General features: G+C 36.4%; 1 protein-coding gene across 1 annotated transcript; it reads right to left on the bottom strand.

Annotated features, from left to right (window-relative positions):
- Positions 1-6817: 6817 nt before the first annotated feature.
- zgc:92907 (uncharacterized protein LOC436733 homolog) lies at positions 6818-12044 on the bottom strand. The gene is made up of 4 exons (XM_038303979.1): positions 11835-12044; positions 11592-11754; positions 7346-7484; positions 6818-7259 (listed from the first exon to the last, which is right to left on the bottom strand). The coding sequence occupies exons 1-4, from the start codon at positions 11913-11915 to the stop codon at positions 7148-7150; spliced, it is 495 nt and encodes a 164-aa protein (XP_038159907.1). The 5' UTR covers positions 11916-12044; the 3' UTR covers positions 6818-7147.
- Positions 12045-16575: the final 4531 nt, after the last annotated feature.

Below are 16575 nucleotides of genomic sequence, written 5' to 3'. Positions count from 1 at the left end.
TCATAACTAACCAAAAACAAAGGAGCATGACTAAATAACCAAAAAAAAAACAATCTCATAACAGATATCAAACAATGAAGTAAAATAAACTTAGCTAGATTATGCGCAAAAACAAAAACATTTTTAATTATTAACAAAAAATAATTGGCTCCTACAGAAGGAGAACCTCTCCCCGAGTCATATATTTAGCTCCTCCCATATCCTGTAAACTCTGGTTAGCCTTCCTGTCCATGCAGAAGTCAAAATTTCTCAACAGCATGACGCTGCCATCACCATGTTTCAGTATAGGGACACTTTGTTAATAGTATTGTGCATTGTCCATTTTCTGCCCCCCTTTTTTCAGGTTAGTCAAAAAGTAACATTTTTATTTGATCTGACCAGAACACCTCTGTGTTCCTAAAAGACAAACTGCAATGGACCTTTTGCGGATTTCAGCCCGCTATCATAAGGTCAGACATTCTCCCACTTAGACAGTGGATCAGCTCTACTTCTCTTGTTAAAGGTCCACTTACCCTAGACTGCAAGTGGACACTGGTGTATTGGTAATTTTCCACTTGTGCCAAACCTCTTTCCGGTTTGTATGAATGATTAACGCAACTCTTTAAGATCTTGAAAGCTTGGGGTCCTTTTTTTTGTTAAACCAAACTTTGATTCCAACCATACATAGGAAGACATCATTAGTGTGGACTGCTGTTCTGACTGCTGGATTTATAAAAAAAAAAAACAAAATAAAATCCACAAAGTCATTTTGTTTCATTGTTTAAATGAATCCATTTTTCTTTCTTCAGGTTTAAAAATGCAGAATCTGAAATGTCAAAGAGAAGCACATATGTTTCAGAACAGATAATATCCACATTCAGTGTGAAACAACCCAAGCCTGGTTTGAACATTGCAACGTTTGCGGGTTTGGAACTGGGTCACATCTGAGCTTGGTCACATTTTAAAGATTTCAAAGCTTTCAAACTGTTTTAAATATATTGTATTTGGCTGTATGTTGGGTAGCCATTACCAGGTTTGATAATAAATGGATATGAGATGCCAAAAAGCAGTGAAATATCCCTTTACCTACATCCTGAATACATAGTAGCGGCTTGTAATCACATCCTTCCACATCGTTTCCAGAAATTGAAGGTAATTGAACTTAAGGCATGGTGAAATAATTTACAAACCGATTTTCCTCATAGTTCTGTGGAATACAAAAATAGGCACAAGGAAAACCCCATAGAATCACTTTAGAGAGGAAAAGAAACCAATCGTAACCACAACAGCTTTGCAAAACAAAGATTTACAGTACAGTAAAAATAAAGCAGCAATCAGGACCTGAACCAGCAAAAAGGATTTAAAATTACCACAATGATTTGCAATTTATGGAACAATCTTTACTAATACATTAATTGAAGAAACAAGAAGCAAACATTTTTGAAGACCAAACATAGAAGCTGAAGTTACTAAAAACATAAAATGAAACTAAACGCAAACAAAGCAGGTTCTTTATTCACAAGTGTGCCCAGCAGATAGTAGCTTTAGGAGAACCTGTCCAAAGTCCACTTATTTTCTATGCAGTCAATAGTCTCAGTCCTCAATTGTAACATTATGACTCATCACAGAACAGTAAATTAGGATTGACTTTTAGGTCTGTTTATGTGTTTTATTTTCCCTTCAGATTTCCAGAAACAGCAGGCTGCAGAATTCACTGGTGAAATACCTGGGACTTTGAATCCCAGGCTTTTCATTGGAGAAGGGACTAATCTGTAAATAAAAAAAAAAAAAAGCTTGGTCACTTATATCTGTATTTTGGTATATTATTAATTACCCTACAAGTTCAAAAGAAAATAAAATTTGTAAGTTTTGCTAATCAAATTCAAGGAGTTGTATAAGTCTGAGTCAGATTCTGATTAAGCGTTCTTTTTAACTTACTTGTAAGAGGTTAAACAAGTGACTTTAAAGCATAGAACATTTAGACAGTATTACTAAAAGACTTAAACAGATTTTATTGTTATTTTTTACACACAGAGTGTATACATAAAGAAACTTCGTTCAGTACAGGTTTTTCAAAGTGCAGCAGGGATAAATATAAACATATGACTTTATGATTTACAGATTCCAACTTTCAGGGGTTTTTTTTGTTTTGTTTTTATAAACCCCATTTTATAAAACATTTTCCAGTCTAATGGCAGTGAGGAAGAAACTGTTCTGGAATCTGCTGGACCTGCATCCGATGCTTCGACGTCTCTTTCCAGAGGGCAGCAGGGAGAACAGTCCATGTTGGTGGTGTGAGGGGTCTCATGTCCAAAAAGGTTCAAAACAGATGATCACATTTAGGTAAAACTGGAAACGCTAAAGAAAACAATTGATGTTTTTCAGAACTTTAAAATACAGACATAATATTCTAGAGCCAGAGGATTCAAACATAAATAAGTGACACTTATTTTTTCAACAGTCTTCTAAAACATTTAGGTCTTTGGGTCACACCTTCCAAAAAATGTGATCTATCTAGAATCCATCCCTTTTGAATGAGGCTCTGTTTCTGTTGGTTGCTCTAAACAGTTGCTGTTTTGACTGGGCCATGTAGCTCCAGCAGGGGGTTAACAGCCACACCATGGACACCAATGCAGCTATATCAGCTCTTTCTTCAAATCCTCACCTGTCATCCTACATATGGCAAGATTTATTTTTTTATTCCTCACATTGTTCACTTTTGAATACCTGGAAATGATACCAGTTTGTCAGATCCCTAACTACATATATTCCCCTTTTTATAAATATTTACTTTCTGAACACACATTTGATCTAGCAACCTTGCTATTATGGAGAAAAGAAAATGCCATTGTCTTGTTAATCTTATAGCTTATATCCTGAGGTTGCAACAAAAGTCTCCTTCTGTGAGGATTTCAGTCGTCATGCTTTGCTAAGACTATCTCTTCTTATGACCAATGCAGGAAAAACATTTTACATGTTGGGTGTTACCAGTAACTGACCAAAACACATAGGAGGAGCTTTCACCTGCAACATGTTATTATATTTAGACAGTTTTCCTGGTCAGGTTGTTATTGTGTGCGCTCGCTCAGTCATTGCTTGTTTTGTTGAAAGACACATTTGTCTGCACAACCGGACAAAATCTAATTGTTTTCAGAAAACTCAAGTCACAACCTTTGGATCAGTTAGCTGCATCGACAGTCGTCTCTCATCAGATTCAAGCATGCTTGGGATTTTAATTCCCATTTCAAAATGTTATGCTTTTCTTTTTGTACTTCTGAAGTGCTTACATGCTTGCAGAAAACAAACAAGAAAAGACTCTAGAATCTATATTTCAGTCTTTACAGGGATTTAACCCAGAGTGTTTTTTTTTTATATTTTCAACACTGATTAAAATTGCATACACTAACCAAAGTGATTATATCTTAGAATGTTCTTTTTTGGTCTTAATGGAGAATTTTCACCAATAAATCTTCTAGTTTACTTCCAGAACTCATTGAAAACCTTTAAAAACAAGTAATTCTTTTTAATTTTTAACAAGATTTAATTAAAAAGCTGAAAGTCAAAGGACCTGACCATCCTCTGCTTAAGTCCTCTACAGCTTATGCAAGGTGGGATAATATTAGAGTTCTTCTGTCTGCATGTGTTAAACACAAAATCTGCTTCATTAATTGATAGAGGAGGGCAAAATGTTTCTGAATGAAAATGAAAGTATCTGAACAGATTACCGTTTATTTACATCCCCGTTTCAGATTGTTAAAGTGTAAAACTCAGTATAATAGACCAATCATTTGCCTTTTATTTGCCAGGTTTTTCAACCCCTAAAAAATATTTCAGAACTTATAAAGAGGCAGATGTGGTTTTTTTCCTTTGAGTCGAAAAGGATTTTTAGAAACTACTTTTTTTTCACTATATTGTTGCATGTTTACTTTGAGCAGGCTTTTACAAAAGATATGCAAAAAACAAATTATTCAATGAAAAATAATCCTACATTTGTTATAAAGTTATTTATACATATTTGTGTTATTTTTATTTGAGATGGAAAGAATAAAATGCCCAGGAATTAAATCCTCAAATTAAAAGATTAAGTAAAATAGTTTTTCTTCTATAATCGGTTATTGCAGGTTCCACTTTTGGACAATCATCAATACTTTTGACTGAGAGGGGTACTCATGGTAACACAATATTCACAAAGGGGTGCACAAGTCAAAAAAGGTTGGTCTATGGTACAGTTAATCTGAAAAAAGTATCGTGACTCAATTGCTGTTTTCAAATACAATATTAATCTGGCCTGGTATCGACACAGAAGACATGTGTTGTTTGTATATTTTTGATTTTGTTAAATGTGTTCAATTTAGATTTCTGGGTTATCTATTATCTGATATTATTTTATTTAATCAGCATCCATTACATAAACCACCATAAAATGTATGACTTTGGAGTACAAGTTGGTTTCAGTCTCTTGCCAGGGAGAAAAATAATAAAATAAATTGGGATACTACTTGGAAGACCTACTGCATGTAAGATATTAACTAATTATAACCTTTTTGAAGGAACTCACTTGAAAAATTCCTACTTTGCTTTACTGAGGCGCCTTTTGGATGCCTTAGGGCTAAACAGGTCTTTCTACAGAAGGAGAGCATCAAATAATGCATTAGAGCTGGCCTCATAAGCGAGAGAGACTCTTGTTTGTGTCATTCCGATTTGATTAACAAACATCATGTGAATCATATTGTGTGTCAGACTGGACCAGTCTAAACCAGAGTAAACTGAGGAAAAACAGGGCAGCTCTGAGGCCAAACATGTTTATGGGAAGGTTTTATTATGCACTGCTAATTATATCTATCTATCTATCTATCTATCTATCTATCTATCTATCTATCTATCTATCTATCTGTCTGTCTGTCTGTCTGTCTGTCTGTCTGTCTGTCTGTCTGTCTGTCTGTCTGTCTGTCTGTCTGTCTGTCTGTCTGTCTGTCTGTCTGTCTGTCTGTCTGTCTGTCTGTCTGTCTGTCTGTCTGTCTGTCTGTCTGTCTGTCTGTCTGTCTGTCTGTCTGTCTGTCTGTCTTTCTTTTGATGGACATAATGACATTCTGTGGTTCACATGTTAAAATGTAAATTGGGCTCAAGAAAGAAAAAACCTTATCAATGAGTTATTTCTCTATCCTTTATGAACTGCATTCTGTATCTGTCCCTGATTTAAATGAGAATTAACACGTTAAGAGATGTTTCAGTGTCGTCCTTCTCATAACCATATAGCTGATTTCTGTAAACTGCAACACGTCTTTCTGAAGAAAGGAACTGGAGAAAGTAGCGTGTCATAAAATTACAAAAAATTCCTGTTCTTCTGAAATTCAGCAGGCAACAGCACAGAAGGGAGTTTCCTGTTAGGGAAACCTGCCGGTGCTCCTCCTGGTCATCCGTCTGGACAGGTTTGTTAGTGGGCATTCTTAAAAACACCTGAATCAGGTTTTATAGCTGCTCTCTTAGAAATTATTAATGTCTTAAAAATGTGTTTTAGGATGAGAAATAACTGCATAAACATTTTCCTTCAATGCTTCTGCCTCTGACTTCTCTAAAGCAAAGCAGACAAAAATGTTTCCTGTTGTGGTTTTCACTGTTTTTAGGTCGAAGGGGCAAGCTCTGGTACGTGCAGCTTTTCAGTCAGCTGTGTTTCAACACCGACCCGATAGAAGTTAACTTAGTATGAGTTTCTTATCCAAGTTTGAGAAATATCATGGAGTACTTTTTCTACTTTCTGTATCTGGAAATTATAATAAAAACAAAAGAATTTTTAGATGAAATCCCCTGAGCTGCACTATCTGTTGTTAACTGGAGGATTGTGTTGTTCTGAGAGGAACGTGATAATCAGCCCACAAGGTTTTGCATTTAAACACCCACTAAGCCCTTTGGCAAGTAAACATGCCCTTTAAAACAATGCAGCTAACTTTTTCATATTATAAAACACAAAATTCATTTTAAGTGGCTTGGATGGATCAGTCAGAATTTTTCTAAACTGATATTTAGACTTAAAATCGGAGCTACAGCTTAGTGTTTGAGGGAAGGAGAACCTCTTTAGCTGTCTTTAACACTTCTTTTTTAACTTTTCCCAGCCGCTGTGATCAACTTCTCTGACTCTGCTGAAGGGAAAAAAACAAACAAAAAAAACTAAAATATGATACAGATGCCACTGTGGCTGGGATGGGGGTTTTTTTTGTGCTTTTTTAAGGTGATGTGCAGCAGTGATTAATTTAACTTGTAGGCCAGAAGTTACATCATTTTGGGCTTATCTGACCACAACACTTTCTTCCATGTATGTTTTGTCCGCTGCATTGTGATAAACGGCAGAGGACTTCATATGGCTTTATTTTCACCACTCTAAATGCATAAGAAATAACAGTTCAGTTATAGATTCTCATAATCCCATCCAGGGTTATCACATCCTTATCAGAGCTGAGATTAAGCTATGTCCACTTATGTATCAGGATCAATGTGCGGAGGTAGAGATTTCTCTGCATCAAAAATAAATATCTATTTTTTTCTGCTCTGAAAAATATACACGATCTAACCCAGACGACTCAAATTACATTTTGGGTATTAGACTCACCCCATGATAACGTTTATAGTTACAGGAGAGCATTTAGAGTTTAAAATAAAAGTATGAACGCAAAAGACTCGACAAACAACCGAAGATAAACCAGATCAGACATCTGCTCTGAGAAAACTTGTTTTCTGAGGTCATTAATTAATATTTATATTCAGATTAAACTCTCCAGAAGAACAAATCTTGTCAGTTGACCATCGAGCAATAAAGGCCTGACAAAAAGGATGCCAGACGTTATTTAGTCTACAACTGAGTGTTATCGTTAGATGTGACCTTCTTTATTTCCAAATCAGCTGTAGCAGTCAAACTCAATGACAGAATGAGTGAACTGGAGTCTATAAGATTGGTCCCCTTACAGGTACTGACTTATTAGTCCTCATTCTGTCTACAATCAGAGCTCTAAAAGTTCTATTTAAAGATATTTGATATAAATATTTTATTACCAAAACCCAAACTTTTCTTGATTAGAATAAATAAACATCCAGTTTAAGTTGTTCGCAAAGTCATAATCTTTGAAAATAAAGAATCAGCCCTGTTCTGTGCAACATAACCAACAGTTTTGAGAAGTCATTTCACCCCGAGTGCTTTGTCTAAAAAGTCAGCAAAGTTCTTTGGCTGTCCAGGTGGGAATGGCTGCAGAACTGAGAGGTCCATGTTCTTCAGAGTCTCTATCAGTGTGCTGGATACAGAAAAAACAAAACAAAAACACTGTTAATAGTGGTTAACTTCAGGCATCCGGCATGTGTGTGAGAGAGAGAGAGTGACCTGCAGGTACAATACAGCAGGTGGTGGTCCATGTGCAGCTGCCTGGCCAGCTCCAGCTGGTGGTTGTCCATCAGTTTGTCATTGACTACAACCAGCAGAGGTTTTCCAGCACCGAGAGCCTCCAGACAACTTCCGGCCCCTGACACGTCAAAAAAAATAATCATATTAATAATGATAACAAAGATTCACTGTGAGAATTAAAGAGTGCATTTTTATTTCCCTCAGGTTTTCATTTTTTATTGTCCAAAAACATGAAAACAAATCAAAAGTTAGGTTTTGACATTGCAGTAAATTTCTTATACACGTGTGCAGTATAAATTATATCGGCTTGTTGCTTTCAGACTCATTATCAAAGTACCTTCAGAGAAAGAATCCAGCAAAACCTCCTTAAGATCTGACTGCAGACTGATGTTTAATATTTAACCCCTAAAAGCACAGTTCAAAGTAAAAGACAAATAAATAAGAAAAAACTCCCACAACTCTAAGCAGGCAGACGAAAACAAGGAATTCCAACAATTTTAAGAATGATTCATTCATTTATTTTGAAGCACTTAAGTGTTCATTAAGAGAACCAGTTGTTCTCAGTGTAAATAAAATTAAAGATCTCCTGAATAATTCTCTCCTCTGCGATAATCATTCAGGCGGTTACTTCCCAAAAAGCCACGTCCTGAGGTGAAACACTGGACCCCATGCTGCCCACTCACACCGCTTACCACGTATGAAATAAATGAATGCATGGGTGTTTCTATTTGTACGTTAAGTTGTTGGTAAGACTAAGTAAACATATAGGAGCAGCTCATTGAGCATGACCAGCAACCACGGCCTGCTTTTAGCTTCTGTTAGCGAGTTATAATCCATCCCTTTCTCTCTTTACTGTAAAAGACATGCAGTATTATTTATTTAAAAAGTTTAAGAGACTCAGCATTAATTTGCTCTCTAATGTTTGGTCAATGGACATCTTTATCCGTATGCTGCCATATATGCCTGAATAAATTAATACTTAAAATAATTGCACTGTTAATATCCTACTTGTCACACTAGTGATTTTTTATCCGTCAACACTTTGCGTGTCCATCAGGAGCTGGAGCTGCTGTTTTTGTGTGTCGATTCTATATCCATTTGTATTGTAATAATCTCTTATTAGTGCAGCGTTAGATTTTCTACTATCCTAAGATAAAAAACTGCAGGTTACTCGTTTATTCTGTGCTGTTGGAACAGATACATAGATACATGCTATTGATTTATATCAGTTTCTCAAGTGTGTTCTTGCATTGTTATCCTAACCATTTTTTTTTTAATAGTCAAATTTAGGGTTGCCACCTTTAAAATGCGGAATTATCCTTTATTTTGGCAGTTAAGCACCGTGGCTTGTATTAAACTGTTAAGGGACGCGATTTGTCCTGTATTTCCATTTATTTTTAGAACACATGTCTGTGAAACTCACATCAACACTATAAAAAAAGCTGCTGTCACGGTTGCCTAGAGACGGACCCCCCTCACCTACACTGCTCTCTGCCCCCTGTCTTTATACCCTATACTCCGCCATTTCCTCTGAAGAAAACACTTTCAAAAAATACAGACTTGAGTGGGAAGAAGAAACTCCCTGACTTAGGGCCGGATTTATCAAGATCCAATTTTGCGTGCAGTAATTTGCGCTCGCAAACTGGAATTTTGCGCGAGGGGCTGAACCATGGTTTGCGGGTGATTTAACAAGAGCGATTGCGTAACTGGTGGCAGGTGCAAAACTGTTGGAGACGCCCTATTTAAATGATGGTTTTGCGCGTTTGGTGGTTTGCGGCATGACGTGTTTGGACAGCAGAAAGCGCAAAAGGAAATTCGACCCCATGGAAATGGAGGTGTTGGTGGATGAAGCCAACAAACATTTAAGTGAGCTACAGCAAAAAATTGTGACTGTCACACAGAGGAACGATATATGTGAACAAATCTGTAATAAAGAAAACGCTGTTGGTGAAACCTTGCGAACAGTGGATGAAGTATAAAGAAGATACCAGGATATTAGAAGGCGAACCAAAGAAAAACTGGCATATAACAAAACATCTGCGAACAAAACAGGACGGGGCACAGTAGATGAGATGCCTCTGACCAGCATTGAGGAACAAGTACAGCTGACGCTCTGTGAGGAGCAAATCACTGGAATTGCAGCTCCAAAATGGCAATGCTGGATAAACGATATGTTTTGATGATCGTTTCCTCGTTCATTCCAAAAATATTCACACGGAGTGAAAAAATGCGTTCTCTGCGTCTCCTTGCTTCATTTCCATGTCTCCTTCTTGCGACAATAACCGCTGCCATGTGTGCGCAATTACGCATACAGACCATTTGCACCTTCTTTTGAAACGTGTTAAATATAGAGTCAGATAGCGTTAGCAAAATTGCTTTCAGGTTTGATAAATTACTTTGCGAGTGCTAAATTAATATATTTACATGTTCTCCTCCCACAAGACGCACTTTTGCGTGTAAACGCCCCATATTGCATATTCATTGCAGAAAAAGTACTAAATGGATAAGAGGCGCTATTTAGCACATTTTAAAGACCAAATCCTTTTAGCACGCTGTTGATAGATCAGTTTGTACATTTTTTAGCGTGCGCAGTGAAATAGCTCACGTTTTAATACACGCAAACCTTTGATAGATCCGGCCCATCGTGTCAAAGGATGAGGAAAATGGTTAAATAATTTGGGTGGACAGCGAACCATTCATGGCTCCGAAATCAGCAGGACAGAAACATGACAGACCCATAAAAACACAGAATCCAAGCATCAGTCCTTCATACACTGACCAGTTCCTGAGGAAGATATGGTATGAAATATTATACTATTGTGGTTCTTTTGATTGTTTATGTGGAGCTAATGATAATTTATTTAACATTCTCTATTTTAGGCACCATAAGAGACTATTTAAAGAGTGATGAGGCCTTATTTTGGTGGTATTAAAAAAAACATGTTCTACTTTTAAAAAGGGTTTTTTAGCATCTATCTGTGTTTATTATTTTTTATTGTAAGGACTCCATATTCAGGTCAAAGAATGAGGAATTATCTACGAAGCTTGATGTCAAAGAGAATGAGAAGAGTTTACAGCTGTTTAACAGCTCGAATAATACAGCTTTTTGGGTAATGGACAGTGGAGCCAAAAGTACACACATTTGTTACTTAAGTAGAAGTATAGATCCTGCAGTTTAAAAACACTCTGGTAAAAGTTGAAGTATCAACTTGACCTCTTTACTCAAGTAAAAGTGAAAAAGTATGTGCTCCAGAAACTACTTAAAGCTACTGAAAGCTCAGTTTTTCAACTATACTATATAACTATACATCTTTATCGGAATCCGACATTGTAGCATGGCATAGATAATTCACGTTTGCAGTTTGAAGAACACCTGCTTGCTTCTAATGATTTTCTTTAGCTAACCAATGAGTGTTTACGTTATATGACTCATTCAATGACACTAGTTTTCACTAGATGTGGATGGCGCCAATGATCTGCATTGGATGGCACACATGACGTGAAATTATTTATTAACATTAAACCAAGGCCAAGACTAACGAGTAAAATTTGTTTTAAAAACTTGTGTGAAAATGAGTAGAAGTCAGAAGTAGGAAGAAAAAGAAGTAATGGAGTAAAGTATACTTAAAAAGTCTGGTAAAAACCTCTGGTAATAGACTATATATTTAATTCTCTATTACACACTTCACACAAACTGTCCACCTTTAGGTGCTAGAGCCATGTGGAAGATTAAACACTAGACATACATAAGTGTGCAATAACTTATGAGTGCAAAAGGCAAATTACAGCAATTCACTCATTGTTTGCCACCTGAATTTGAGCTGACTGACCAGACCTTATTTATACCGCAACACATGTCAGATTTTAATATGATGGTGAGCCTTTTAAACCGGACACCAATAGCAAAGCAGACAGTGGTAATTTTAATTACTATATTAATAACTGGGTGTAGTTCATTAGACGGTTGGTTAAAAAAATACACTCATATAATATGTTTCAAACCGCCATAAAGATCTTAAAAGAACGATGTATTTGAGCATTTTATTTTTACACTACAACTTGGAATTATGGGTAACCCAGGGTGTTGTACTTCATATGGGGCCCAGATAATGTTGGTTACTTATTGTTGTGTCGTTACGCCATTGGTCAGATATTTAGCATAAATAACATATATAGTATCCTCAAACTGTTTACATCTTTATGTCTTAAAAGGCCTGTTAATTACCAGCATGGCTGATGATCAGATCAGCCTGTCTCATGTCTTCCGCTATGGAGTCCTTGAAGCGAAACGCCTCCACACTGAGGTGAGCACAGCTGTCAGCATCTGGAACAAAAGCTCCTCTTCCGACTTGCAGAACCAGACGCTCATACCCCCGAGCCTTCAGTATCTGTTATGGGGGGCAAGCATTTAAAAATAATAAAATAACATGATCAGCTCCTAACCAGACCTAAGAAGATCCCTGCTCACCCGTGTTACTTCAGGGGAAGTGACGCTCTCTATCAGCTCATCAAAGCGCGTAGTTCCGACGGTAACAAAGACCGTCTTCATATCTACTGCCGTTTAAAACTTTACTACCAATCCTTATTTTGTAAAAGTTTGGACTTGTTTTCTAAACTTCATCTTCATCCTGCAGAAAACAGTCCTGACAATCACTTCCGCTTAGACGTCATCGCTTCACCCAGCCAGGCAGAATGGCGCCCCCTGGAGGCCGGAGGTCAATCTATTGAGTTTACAGCCTCTTTGTTTACAGACTGTGGTTCTCAAACTGCTTTCAATATTAAATCTTTTAAATCAAGCTACACAAAGGCATTTGGTACATTTTCAACCTTTTTAAATTGCAATATGCAAAGAAATATATTTTCCTTAGTTAAAAACATTGGAAATGATCATCTCATTTTCATACACAAATTAAAATGTCCTACTTTAAAGCTATAGTAATGACAGAAAGAGTCAAATCCAACATAGCTGCCCTCAGAATATAACTTAGTGCAGTCAAAACTATTTTTTGCACTTTTGCATAACATTTCCCACCGTACTACCATACAACCATTTTTTACTGATTACGGTCCTGTGGTATTTTAAAGTATAAAATATCAATTAAACTTATTTAGTCATCTGCTTCAGTTCAAAAAGTGAGATTTTTATATTTTCTGCATGGCACTTCATGAAGCAAAGCTTAATGTGGCTGAATAGCTCATTGTTTTGCCTGTTAGTTCTACATTGCAGGAGATTAGCTTCACTTTGGGAAAGGCTGTTTGGACGATTCACACAGATCTATCCAGGGTGATTTAACATATTTTCAAACTGATGTTCTTCACTTCTGTTTGTGATATTTTTCATAACAAAGATGAAAGTTAAACAAGGATAACTTTTACGTAAGTGGGATTTATGTTCATTTTTGTTTTGTTTAAAACTTACTTACAGCATATATTGTAGCTAAAACAGGAAAAAGCTGAATAGTAAATATATGCTCAGATCTCTTCTTATGTGTCTAAGATCAAGAGCTGTCTGACCTTAAGTGTTTTAAGATTGCAGAATATCATTTATCCAAATGTCAGTCTCATTATGTCTTTCAGTGACTTCTCTTGTATGTTAATTTGCCATCCAGGATGACAATAAACAATTGTTTTAACGTAGCTTAGGGGTAACTTAATAGCTCCCAGTTACATATGTTGTATTTAGAGTTAAGTTTTTTAAGAAACCCTTCCTCTAATAGTTTTATTGCACCATGTATTTCACTTCTACTTGAGTGAAATATTTTTGAAATACCACAACTTTAGTTTTAATTTTTTTTGCTAATCCACCCACCTTTGTTCACTACAGAGGTTAAACTACACATTTGTTTTCTATCTGTATTCACAAACAGCAGTCATAAGAGTATTTCCTTTCTTTACAGATGTTTTTTTTTTTTTCAGGTAATATTTTTGTTTTTTACCTATCTAAATAACCTGGGTAAAATCTAGATTCAGTTTTAAAATGATAATTCCATTCATTCGGGGAAGACAAAAACTGCCTCCCTAAACCTTATGGTTTTTTTATATATATAAATGACAAAGAGCTTTTTATATTAATGTGGACAAACTGTGGTTTTCTCTTCAAATCAAATAATCCATTCTATCTTCTTCAGTGATAAGGGGACGTTTATATATTTTTTTTCTTTAGTCCAACTGCTTATAATGTTCTTTCTTGTTTTTTTTTATTATTTATTTTTTCTTCTACTTGCTCTGATTCTGTTTTATTTTCCTATATTTTAATCATGTAAAGCACTTCGCATTGTCTTTGTACTGAATTGTGCTATACAAATAGATTTGCCTTGCCTTGCCATAAGTCGTAGACCATAACACTAAATGTGAAGGGCATAGAGCTTGGAACCCTGAGGTTCTGAGTTTGAGCCCCACTCCCACAGACTGCCACTCTGGCTCTCTAAGCAAGACCCTTAACCCCTGATTGCTCCTTGGGCACCCCACAATGGCAGCCCACTGCTGCCCAAGGGGATTGTTTAAACACAGAGGTAAATTTCTACAATGTGAGATCATTAAGGTTAAATTATTAAATGTGTTTTTGTATTCTAGTGTGTTTTTCTTTTCCTGAATTGCCTAAGTTTCACGGCATACATAACACAAACCTAATAAAAAGGCAGTTTCTTTATTGTTGAATCACAAATTCTGACCAAGTCTCTGCATTGTTGGGATGAAGTTGGCAGACCTGGGAACATTTAGTTTTATTTCCACCCTTTACAGAACACTGGATGTCACTCACTATGTTTCTCTCGATTGTTGCACGAGCCACTTTTTAAATATTTTGCCCTTCCACATGTTGCCAGACAAGTTCTGTTTAAGTGACTTTTTAACATTTCCGTCTGGCACTCAAGTTTGGCAAGTAAAATGAACCAACAGTTTACAAAAAAAAAACATTGTTAATTGGGGTTCATTCATTAAGTAACAAGGGGAAAATGACTGTTCACGTTATACGTTGTGTTTGGTCTAGGTAACTTTGGTCTAGGTAACTTCAACCCTTAATAAATGAAAAGCTTTTGAAAAATACATCCTGAAAAGATTCTGTTGTTTTAGCTATTTACATTTTTTTTGTCTGACAAAAAGCAAGAACAGAATAAATTTCTCAAGAAATGTTCACAAAAAGTGTACATAAAAACAAGGATTTTATCAAATATTTGCATTGGTATTTTAAGGGGAGAGTTGCAGAAAATGTTTATGTGGTAAATTCTAATAATTAATCATAAAATAATTTCCTTCTGCAGTTTTATGTGTAACATCCAATACAAAAATAGGCCTGAAATTCTTGTCAGTTCTGGGAAGCAGTCTCATGGTTTGTTGGGAAATTTACAAGAAATTCCTCACCATTACTGTTATTAGCTAAACCTGTTTGCTTCCGTTTGTTTAAAGTCAAACATCAGCTGTCATACATTTACAGGAAACTTCATGAACATAAACTCTGACTGTTTTCATCTTAAAGCCTCAATACATTTCACCAGACGCTCAGGTCTCAGGAAGAAACTTAAAATGAAAAGCATTTCAGAAGGACTAAGCTGTAACATTCAAAGACAAACGTCACTAAAATGCAAAATCACAGATCCTACGGAGCAACATTTTCATTCAGGATCTCTGCAGGTTGAGGAAAAGGGGCCGGCTAACATCCCTACACACACTTCACACATTTTGGACTCAAATTGTTAGAGGTTTACCTTCAGGTCGGTGCTATGAGCCGCCACAGAAGCATCTGCATTTCTTAGAAACAGTCTGTTTACCCATGTTCTAACCAAACATGTTTGAATTCATTCCGCCACACAAACTCCCCACTCCGATCCATCGAACTTCATTTTTATTTGAAATATCTGTACATTGATACAGAGGTGAAACTAATCAGATTCCTTCTTCGTGTGCACAAAGTTGGTCCATAAGGTCAATAATGAAGTCTTAAGGTTTGGGATTGATCTGATTTTTGGGATTTGAGACCGAACCTTTTTTTTTTAACACCTCTATATTTTTTCGTCATGTCTCCAGGATATCAAAGATATGACGTTTGGATGCATTTTATTGTCAGTGAATGGGTTAAGATAGTGACCTTTATGTATTGTTAACTTTGTCCAAAAAGGCTTTCCTCTCATTGACAAGAATTGTAGAACATTTAAGTGATTCAGCGTGTGTGTGTGTTGGATACTGAGCTGACATAAGGGCCAAGATATGTCAGACTTTTATGTTTTGACATAAAGACTGCCTGCCTTTATTTTGAACCCAGCTCCTGTGTGACATTGCACAAGTGTTATGTCACTCTGAAGCAAATGCTGCCCTCCTTGGTTAGTGCCAACCTGTCACACCAGACTGACAGCCCAGAGGAGTGGCTGTGATATATAGACTGCTTGTGCCTGCTGAATGCAGGTGCACAACAAACCTCCTGACAGATATCTGAACAGGAATCAGGGCACAGGTTTGTACTCGACTGTGACAGCAGGGCGTTGTGTGAGCATTTCGCTGCCATTGCTGATGTTTTGAGTAAAATGGAGAAGAACTAGTAGCTTATATAAACACAATGGAGTCCCCCCCCATTCTGCTGCATGCGGCTGTCAATCACAAATTGACTTGGAGGGATTTTATCTGAAAGCCCGACAGAGAGAAGTGCTTAACTTTCATTTCAAAGTAAAACTATCCTTTGTTTCTCTTTCTTTTCTTCAGTCAAAGAGTGCACAGAGACACACAGTAGTGGCAGCATCAAGCTGCATGGATGCTGTGTTTAGTAAAAACAAGCATGCTGGTCAGAATTAATGGGATCTTGGAGGAAAACCTTTTAGATGCTGCAAAACACTTGAACCAGGAAAGGAGTTTCACCATGGCTCCAAACATACAAGCTGAGTTGGAAATGGAGAAGTTGAAGTCAAAGCAGATAAATCTTTTAGAATACCCTGGTCAATAAGGTTGTGAATTTGTAAAAAAAAAAACAAAAAAAAAAAAACAGTTTTTTAATGATTTTCTCTAACCCAGTCTGACCGAGCTTGAGAAATATGTAAGGAACAATGAACAAAAAAAAGTCTCATGGATCTGTCATAATTACAGCAAAGAGTGGACCTACAGTGTTCACCCAGGGGGCTAAAAACAAATACGCAGTGAATATATTTGTATTTATGTATAATTAAATATATATTTTAAACCATAAATGATTTTCCCTCTACTACAAATTTATAGCACCTTTTGTG

The sequence above is a fragment of the Cyprinodon tularosa genome, unplaced genomic scaffold (genome assembly GCF_016077235.1).
Source record: "Cyprinodon tularosa strain WSP-4 unplaced genomic scaffold, ASM1607723v1 ctg522, whole genome shotgun sequence".
NCBI classification, from domain to species: Eukaryota; Metazoa; Chordata; class Actinopteri; order Cyprinodontiformes; family Cyprinodontidae; genus Cyprinodon; species Cyprinodon tularosa.
This window is presented reverse-complemented; position numbering and strand designations above follow the sequence as displayed.

Coding starts and splice junctions, on each gene's coding strand:
- zgc:92907 (XM_038303979.1), bottom strand. CDS start 11,915: ATGAAGACGGTCTTTGTTACCGTCGGAACTACGCGCTTTGATGAGCTG. Junction 11,755..11,834: donor CTTCCCCTGAAGTAACACGG/GTGAGCAGGGAT, acceptor CCCCCATAACAG/ATACTGAAGGCTCGGGGGTA. Junction 7,485..11,591: donor TCTGATCATCAGCCATGCTG/GTAATTAACAGG, acceptor TTGACGTGTCAG/GGGCCGGAAGTTGTCTGGAG.